This window comes from Malus sylvestris, chromosome 15, assembly GCF_916048215.2.
Source record: "Malus sylvestris chromosome 15, drMalSylv7.2, whole genome shotgun sequence".
In the NCBI taxonomy this organism is placed as follows: Eukaryota; Viridiplantae; Streptophyta; class Magnoliopsida; order Rosales; family Rosaceae; genus Malus; species Malus sylvestris.
In genome coordinates this window covers 45792679-45802666 of record NC_062274.1, presented here as the reverse complement: position 1 = coordinate 45802666, position 9988 = coordinate 45792679, and the positions used below count along the sequence as shown (strand labels likewise).

Below are 9988 nucleotides of genomic sequence, written 5' to 3'. Positions count from 1 at the left end.
AAACCGTTGGACCCATTTATTTGGCTGCAGACCAGAAAAAACACAATAATATATAAGTTTCCTCGACATATGTGAACAACCTCTGTTGACCAAATTGCTGTAAAATTGCAAAAAAAAATTATCAAGCTGCTGCAAATGGCTATCAAGGAATTCAAGATCCCTTCACGAATTCTAACAAACCCTTGCCTCAAATAACCGCTTCTACATCTTCCTCGTACACTAAACACATCCCAATCCCAGATATCATCTCTTCCCGCATTGGTTTGTGCTTATGCTCAAATGAAAATTCAAGCTCACTGATATTCTGCCACTCATTGCCGGTAAAGAATTCATGCCGTGGAAGGAAGAAGAACAAAAGGTGGTCTCTCCTTAAAAGATCGGTTCTCTGCTGGGCCATTAAACATGCTTTTCCATTGATGCTGAGTTTGAGGACATTTAAATAACGATGCATCCTCCCGAAGATCCCACACACCGCAAATCCCTTTAACTTCTGATCAGTAGACCACCCTGGATGTAGCTTGACGCTGATTGACAATCCCACACTTCTGTGGTTGAAACACTCCGGAATTTCACTTCCAGGAACTACAAACAAGCATCCTAAACCAGGACGATGCGTACTCGTGCAAACTTGCATCTCCACCCGCTTGAAACAGTTAGCAAAAAGTTTAATCACGTCTACACGAGCTGATTCCAGTGCCTCGCAATTGTAAGCTTCAACACAGGATATTGTAGAAGGAAGCTCTGGGATTAATGTTTGAAGACTGTCGCAACTAGACACTCCAAGGTATTCAAGTTTGGAAAGTTGACAAATACTCATGGGTAAGCTAGAAAGAGGATTTTCACTTAGATCCAAATACCTTAATGAGGAGAGGCAGCCGATATCATTTGGAATTCCTCCTTCCAAAAGATTGCAGTTACTTAGACTCAAGTGCGTTAAAGATTGCAAACCAGATAAAGAAGGCAACCGCAAATGTGCGCGACTTGGACTTCTTTTTTGATATCTGCCGAAATATAATTCCTTCATGTTTCTCAAAAGACCAATGGAAGAAGGTGGTTCAGTTATAGCAGTTTCACGCACATCAAGCCGTTCCAAACTCTCAACATGGCCCAAGCCTTCTGGCAACTTTTCAAGCCTCAAGCAAAAAGAAACATCAAGATCTTCCAGAGACTTTAAGCCAGATACACTTCTTGGAAGACGCGCAAGGTTTTGGCAACCACTCAAGTTCATAACCTTAAGTCTTTCAAGCGTTCCCACGGATTTGTCAACTTCATACAGGTTGCAAAATTCAAGAATCAGACGCTCAAGATTTGGCATACCTCTGAAGTCGGGGGTTTCCACAAGATTTGGAGAGTTAGAAAGTTCAAGGATTTTCAAATTGTATGAATGCTGTTATCAAGTGAAAACATAGCAAAATTAGCTTTGCATGAAATTAATCTAGGTAGTAAAAATCAATGAGAGAGAAAAGTACCTTTATTCCCTTCCAAAGATGTTCAAGGCGACTAAAGATCATGCGAAGTTCCACTAGATGCTCTGGACAGAAAGATGATGGCAAAGTTTTTAGAGGAAAGTTGTGCCATACAAGGAACCGCAAACTATTGGGAAGATATTCAAGCCCGTTAGAGAGGGTCGTATCATATAGCTTGAGGTATCTCAGTTTTTTCATCATTGAAAAGGATTTAGCATTCACTTGGACTGCTCCTTGCTCATCTGGGTCCATGATTATACATTCAATTGTTTCTGTTCCCTAGTCAACATGAATATATTCCAAGTAATACCATAAGGAAAGCAGTAACTAGTACAACACCATGTTGTACGTAAGACATAATAGCAACTAGCAATCAAATTTATCATTGTAATAAAAGCCTCTTACTGTATTTTCGCTCAGGACACGATTGATGTCATCTCTACGCCACAACCTGCTACGCTTGCCTGGATCATCAGGAGATTCTCGACGAACAATTTCTCGACCCATTTCTTGGAGTAAATCATGCATCGATAGCTCACCGACTGAATTAACAGTTAAGAGAGATTTCTCAACAAGGACATCTATTCCAATATGTGCATTAAAACCGCTAGCTTCAAGTACCTCTCTTACTTGATCTTTGGCCTCTCCACTAAAGAAACATGCGATGTCTAGAAAAATTTTCTTCTCATTGTCATCTAAACCATCGTAACTTATTTTAAGTGTCTCAAAAACTTCTGAATTACAAATTTTGCCTAGTTTATCCAACACACTTTTCCATGCTGTTAAACCTCTTCCGTGCAGAAAAGATCCCAAGACTTTAAGAGCTAGCGGAAGACCTTTGGCATAATTGGCCACACGATTTGACAAATGAACAAAACTTGGTTCAGGGCAATCTTTCTTAAAGGCATTCCAGCTAAAAAGTTGAAGAGAGTCATCGTTATTGAGTCCTTCAACCTCAAACCGTCTCTCCACTCCGTGTTTAAATAACAAATGCTCATCTCTTGATGTAATGAGAACTCTGCTCCCCAATCCAAACCACTCTTGATTTCCAGCCAAATATTCTAATTGATGCAAATGATTCACATCATCAAGAACTAAAAGAACCTTTTTGCCACGTAGAAACCTGCGTATCATTGCTGCTCCTTCATGAACCTCCCATATGTCAATCTTTTCCATGCCGATTTTACAAAGAAGTTGCTTTTGCAGGTGAGGTAGACCACCTTTTTCGACATTACTTCTAACATCAGCTAGAAATATTTGGAACTCAAACTCATGAGAGATTCTCTCGTACACAACTCTTGCAATAGTTGTCTTACCAATACCGCCCATCCCCCATATCCCAATAAAGCAACCATGATTCACCGTTGCATCTAAACACAAATCAATAATTGGCTTCGACCTTGAATCGATTGCAACAAAGTTGCTGACATGACATAATAATGTTGGGCACAACTTTTTCCATACCACTTGAACAATATCTTTGACAAGCTTTGCTTCAGACCTATGGAAAAGAATAGAGTTAGATATATTAGTTCCGAAATGTTTTCACTATTTTTTGCATTGAGTCAAGCCAAAACACAATAATCGCACACCTAAATATTGAAGAAAATTAAGGTTTCATCATAAAACTAATGGGCAATATCAAGAGTAGCGCAGCTTACTTATAGCACATGCAAGGTTAGTTGAATATCAGAGTGCGCAACGAACAAGACTAACAAATAATAAGAATATTATTAAACAAACTGAGAATGCCAAAACAGCTACAAAACCCTAAGAGACTACATTGTGGCTAACTTGTCCTCAACTGAATAACAAGTATGCTATTTATAATAAACTAACCCTAACCCTACAAGGTAAGAAACCGAAACCCTAATGCTAACAGGCTAAGCTTAGAAAATCAAACATTCAAATAAACCAAAATACAAATATTTTCCAACACCCCCCCCCCTGCGTCAAACTCATGGCGGTACACGACATGAGTTTGCCAACAAGCATATGTAGATGCAATCCTCCAAATTCCAATGCCGATGTTGATACCAATACCAATACCAATACCGATGCCAATGTCATTACCAATACTAATACCAATACCAATGCCGATTTCCGAACAAACAAATAAAAAATCCAACCAATTTTTTTTTCCCTTTGCCTGCATGGGCCTTAAACAAGCAACCAATTTTTTTCTTGTTTCTTCCTTTTTTTTTTTTTTTTACTCCCCCTTTTTTCCTTCTTTTTTCATTCCATTCTATTTTTTCCTCTTTTCTCCTTTGCAGCAATACAGACTTGTGGATACTCCTGCAGGCTGCGGCGTTCAAAGGTGCAGAAGCAGAGTCACGGGACAAAAAACGAACGAACAATTTTTTCTTCTTGCAAACAATCAATACCAACTAATAATTTGAACACAAACGACAACGGAAACAAGCAAACAGATACCAACCCGAAGCAGATTAAATCTCGAAGGATCAAACCTGCTCTGATACCAAGCTGAATATCAGAGTACGTAACGAACAAGACTAACAAAATAATAAGAATATCAGAGTATGCAACAAACAAGACTAACAAATAATAAGAATATTATTAAACAAATTGAGAATGCCGAAACGGTTACAAAACCCTAAGAGACTACATTGTGGCTAACTTGTCCTCAACTGAATAACAAACATGTTATTTATAATAAACTAACTCTAACCCTCAAAGGTAAGAAACCGAAACCCTAATGCTAACGGGCTAAGCCCAGAAAATCAAACATTCATATAAACCAAAATACAAATATTTGCTAACAAGGTTACCCCTCCCATCAACGTGAGATCCATTAATGTGAGATTCATTCTCAACACACTCCCTCCCATGTGACAAATTTTTAAGCCTAACACGTGGACAACACAACCGGGTTGCGTGGAGCGCGTGTGGCTATTTGATTTCACATTGGAACAACCTGTTCTGATACCATGAAGAAAAAATTGAGATTCCACCATAAACCAATTGGCAATATGGAGAGTAGCTCAACTTACTTATAAACCCATGCAAAGTCCCTCATCTCATTAATGTGGAATTCATTCTCAAGATGTATGTTGTGCGTTGTATAAGTACTATACAACTATAGATGGAATTCTTTTAATGGCATTTATAGCTACGTTCATTGTAATTTGTGATATATTTCTATTCCTCAAACAGAAGTCACACTATGGGTATGGGTGTGTGTGGGTGTGTGGGTGTGGGTGCAGGTGCGCGCGCGCGTCATTAAATAAGGACGTGGTTGCGAGAAAAATCAAAACATTACCAGTCCCTCGAATCCCACCCAGAGAAATTTGCCACTTTCGCCAAAGCATATCTCCAACTTCGCACCTTCTTTTCGTCTACCCTGTCTTTTTCATGTTTATTGAAGGCTTCTGCAAAACAACCTGTTTGCTTTCTTACATTAGAGGGATCAACATTATAAAAAATTGGTAGCACTGCTTCTCTTGCTTCCATGCATTTAAGAATATGTAAAAGTTCGTCCAAGCACCATGATGACGTTGCATAACTTTCCGAGAGAACAATGAGTGCAAATCTTGATTCTTCAATTGCAGTAACAAGTCCGGGAGAAATAGATTCCCCTTTTTGAAGTTTAGGGTCATCCCTAAAAGTTATTATTCCATGACTTTCCAGTGCAGTGTATAAGTGGTCTGTGAATCCCTTTCTGGAGTCTTCACCTCTAAAACTCAAAAATACATCATATTTCCATTGAGGAGTTGAAGGGGAGAAAAATGCACGGGAAACTCTGAAACGCTTCCGAGTGTAATCACCTCTAAAACTTAAAAAGACTTCAGGTTTCCATGAAGGACTTGAATGGTGGGGATATGTGCAGGAAGCAGTGAAACCCTTGCGGGCGTCATCACCTATAAAACTCCAGAAGACATCATATTTCCATTGTGGAGTTGAAGTAGGAAAAGGTATACAGGTTCCTCCCATGCTCATCGCCACGGTACTCCCGAAAGGATTCACCATCATTTTAAGACTAGGTTCTTGGATGTACAGTAGACGAGAAGTTCTTTTTGTTGTGTGGTTTCTCTACTGCATAGAAAACACAAAATATGAATGAAACTTTACAAATACACTACAAAGTGGCAAAACATCGGTTGCTTTCTCCCTTTTTATTGCTTTTTGTGTCTTGGCTTCATCTTGTTTGGAATACACTACAAAGACCACACACAGATACATTAATGTATAAATGTTAGCATTTTGGTTATTGCCAATTCTAAACTGCAAAGGATAAATATATGCTTTAAGAACATACATGATCATGTTAGACATTAGTGCCTCTTTAACAGTACAACATCAATAACAAAATTTATTAATTAGAAACAAAAGAGCAAAAAATAGCTAGGATTTGGAAAAGTAAAGAAAAATGTCATGTGAGAGAAAGATTTCGGGAGTTAATTGTACTGACCGTTGAGGTACAACCACTGAACTAACTATGTTTTTATGCTTAAAAGTTAAAACAAATGGGTAGCAGTTGGATTCTTTGCGACTTAATGAGAGATATAAAGACAGGAGGAACTTACTCGGTTTCTTATTGCAAGTCATCATATTTATAGTGCACCAGACAGCGTTTGAACAACTACGATATTGTTTTTAACCATTCTGATTTTAGTTTTTATTTTTTGTAGATATATAAAGGAAATACATGGAAGACAGGAGGATTAAAGAGTGGTGGAGGAAGGGTTGTGACAACATGAACCTAAAAACTAGAAACTGAAATCAATTTTTAGTAGATAAAAACTAGAAACTGAAATCAATTTTAAGTAGATGGAAAAGACTGAAGTTCAGGCTTACTTCCTTGGATCAATCTCCTAGATCAATGTATTTTCATTCGGTTTTAATTCATATTGCTACCCCTTGTTATCCTAAGTTCTGTGCAATATAGATCGAACTTTTAAGGAGCTGTCAAGGTATTTGTTGAACACGAAATTAAGAGCAAGTGTGAGAATAATAAACATTTGTGTGCTTGAATTTGTTTACCTTCTTCTTGTAAAGTGAATGTCCCTACTGGGCTTACTCCATAGAACTAGCTACCAACCTGCGAACGTAGCTCAAATTGAGTGACTCACGTTAAATGTAGTTTTCATGTTCTCATTTTCGCCTTTATACAATTTTGAATTTGTTCTATGTAGGCACTATAAGAATACACTAACAGCAGTAAAATTAATTAGAGCAATATAGCAAAACATACAGCTATGGAAAAGTTTGTAAGATAGATATGGAAAAACCCCCAAAAGTATATATGGTTAGGGACGAGTATAACCTGGTTTCTTGGCAATTTGAACAGGGGGAACTTTCAATTGCTTGCCCTTCACTCTTCAAATATGAAAAATTAGCAGATGGTTAACAACCACTGAATTTAATTGTGTCAATGAAGATGCAGAACAGACAGAGGACCAGACAGAGGACCTTCTACAAAGATGCATTTTAAAAACCTGCGGGTGAAGCTTCCTCTCAAGCTGCAGGCATCTTCCTGCCGACTTGAAATAATAGTTTATTTAAAAACATTGATAATAGGTGTATTGAGGTTGTTGGGTTGAATTAAAAAAACAAAGAAAGACTTGCAATATTAATCAATATCTCTAGGAAGCAATCTGAATCATCATAAACGACGTTGGAATACCTTAACCAAATAGAGCCGAGAGGTTCGCCTGCAACCGACTGCTGACTTTAGTGCTGACTATTCACTTGGAACTCCCCGCACATAATGTCATTTCGTAATCCTCCTTAAAATTAGGTACACATACTCCTACTTGAACAAGAGTTGAGAGATTCAGAAAAGAAAGAAAGAAAATGATAAAATAATAGTTTAATAAAATTGTTCGGGCAAGAAATCTGGCTGGTGGGGTCTTAGGTGTAGGCCTTGAGGCTTGCAATCAAAATCAACTAAGTACTTAAGCGTGCCACTACCATCTCTGTATGGCAGATGTAGAACAAGTGTGTTTTAAGCCGATTACTTGCGCCCCAAGTTATTTCTGACTTCTTGTTTATCAAGGGATTGTTGTAGATGGGTTAAGTCTACATTAAGTTCTTTTCTATGCCTTGAGATCAATGACTTTCAATTATCTTATATGTTTAAGGGGTGAGGGTCCAAATCTGATCAAGTCATCAATTTAATTCATTTCAATCTTCTTATGACGATAAAACCATTAATGAACCAGATCTGAGAACTGATGGGGGTTTGAGTCATCAAAAGACTGGAAACAACTTGAATAGAAACTGAGGAATGCATTATAACACTAGATCTATTAATTGAAAGACATAACGAAAAGAGTCGGACAAGATTTCACATTGTCGGGCAAGGTTAAACATCTTGCGGTTTCTTCTCTTAACAGTTACAAAAAGATTGAATGCTAAAGGGGATGACTGGAAAAGAGTTTATACATGGGAGATCAATACTACAACATTTAGAAAAATGTAGCAGAGAGACAAAAGATGTCTTTCTAAGGAAATCTAAGGCTAAAAGGGGTGCAGAGTCTGGACAAAGCACGGCTTTCTAGATATTTGCTTGGCTGAGAGATAGGTTGTATGTCTGTTTGTTTGATTGGTTGAGTATCCTTGTCTATGGGCCCTCTTCCTCCTTTTATAGATGAATTAACTTGACTTGTGTTGCTTTTGTCCTTGCCCGAAGGCAATTTGGAGGGTAGGGAACTATCAATATTTTACATGCTATGTCATTCATAAAGTACTTTTGGGTCGAGAGTTGGTAGATTTCCATCGGTTGTCACTTCCTTTATAAGCACCTAATCTTTGCATTTAATGATGAATCATCATATTGTCTCGAAGTGGACATTTGGGCTTGGTGCTGGGCTTCAGGCAGAAACTCTTCTTATTGAACTTTTTTGGGCTTTCTCTCCTCTAATCCCAAAGTTAAATATATCCAAACAAAAATAAAATGAAATGAAAAGAAGAGTGTAATAAAATAATTTTGAGCTTATCACGGGCCATTAGATGAAAACGTTTATTAATTTTGGGTTTATGCACAGGACTAATGCCAAAACTTGCAAAACAACGTGGTTTTAAAAGGCTTCAGTTTGGTCCAATTTTCTAGTTCAATTCGGTTTATATTTCGATTCAATCCTATAGTTGGTTTTAAATTTTTTTTTTTTCGATTTTTTAAATTCGCCCCTAGTTCAAGAAAAAAAGAAATAATTATTACATTTATCTAAATTACGAAAAATTGTCCGACCTAAATCACATTGCTGTAGCAACTTTCTTTTCTTCCAAATCACCTCCGCAGTCAGTCTCCCACTTGACATCGGAGGACTTTTGCTTACCCAAAACCCCAACACACACTCCCTCCCCCCATTTGAAACTTGAGACTTCACAGACACAACAAAGCTCAACAGCAATGGCTTTACTTCGTCATCTCTCTTTCCCCACCGAACAACTCCTCCCTCTCACTGTCTCACACCTCCCCTCTCTCTCCAAAACCCACAACACCACTCCAAGCACACTCCGACCAGTCTTTCTCTCTCCACCTCTCTTTCCTACCCCCCTCTCTCTCCCCCAAACCCAATCTCGTTCCTCCTCCTTCAAGGCCAAAAATACATCATAATAAGTACAACTACTGCTAAAACCATTTGTCAGATGATATGAAATATGAATCATGAACATATACGCAATAAAGTTTCCCTTGTGGAATCCTCAAATAATCTGGTGCAGATTGGATCACCTAGAGATGAAGAAACAAAAGTCCTACCAGTATAGAAGCATGCAAAAGAAGCTCTAAGAATTAGAAAAACATCATTCGAATGATAAAAACGCAAAGCGTGTATCCTCTACCATATCGAACAAATTACAAAGTTCAATCAAATAATTTACCGGTACTGATTCTTGAAAGACTGGAATCGATTATTGATACTACTGTAAAGGTATAAAAACACAGGATCAATCCAATGGCTGATGTGCTACCAGGTGTAAATAGATTAAGCTGATATGTCTGTTAAGTTTGTTATGAGCTAGCTTAGTCTGTAAGGAAAGTGAAGTGTATATATAGCAATAGTTTGTAATGATTCAGAGTGAAAGAAAACAATATATAACAGAAGAAGAATTCTCTCTCTCTCTCTCTCTCTCTCTCTCTCTCTCTCTCTCTTAGTGTGAAACCTCCATTGTTTAAGCTTAAAGCTTTTCTTCTTACATGGTATCCTCGCCGGGTCGGCACGTCTCGATCCTGATCAGGTGTTGCTTCTGCTGTGTTGCTTCTGCTGTGTTGCTTCTGCTATCTTCGATTCTCTCTTCTCACTTCATTCTCTGTGTTGATGGTATGAATTCTTCTCTCGTGAATCTTTATTTGTCTGGCGAAGTATGATCTGCAATTCAGTTGTGTTTCTTGCACGCAAACTGTTTGATGATATGTGTGAATGACTCTTTCTCTCTGAATCTCCCAATTCTTCTCAACACTTTCTGACTATTACTCTGGCAAAGTGAAGTGTGTGTAATTACGAACCCTAGATTCTCAATCTCTTCCAGTTTTCTTCAATTTTTCTCCAAGAATTTCG

The 9988-nt window shown here is 38.0% G+C and overlaps 1 protein-coding gene across 1 annotated transcript; it reads right to left on the bottom strand.

Annotated features, from left to right (window-relative positions):
- On the bottom strand, positions 1 to 6856 carry LOC126603813 (disease resistance protein RUN1-like). The gene is made up of 6 exons (XM_050270772.1): positions 6751 to 6856; positions 6468 to 6525; positions 4747 to 5519; positions 1872 to 2967; positions 1470 to 1745; positions 1 to 1387 (listed from the first exon to the last, which is right to left on the bottom strand). Exons 3-6 carry the CDS (start codon positions 5454 to 5456, stop codon positions 188 to 190), a joined length of 3282 nt encoding a protein of 1093 aa, XP_050126729.1. The 5' UTR covers positions 5457 to 5519; positions 6468 to 6525; positions 6751 to 6856; the 3' UTR covers positions 1 to 187.
- Between the last annotated feature and the right edge of the window lie 3132 nt (positions 6857 to 9988).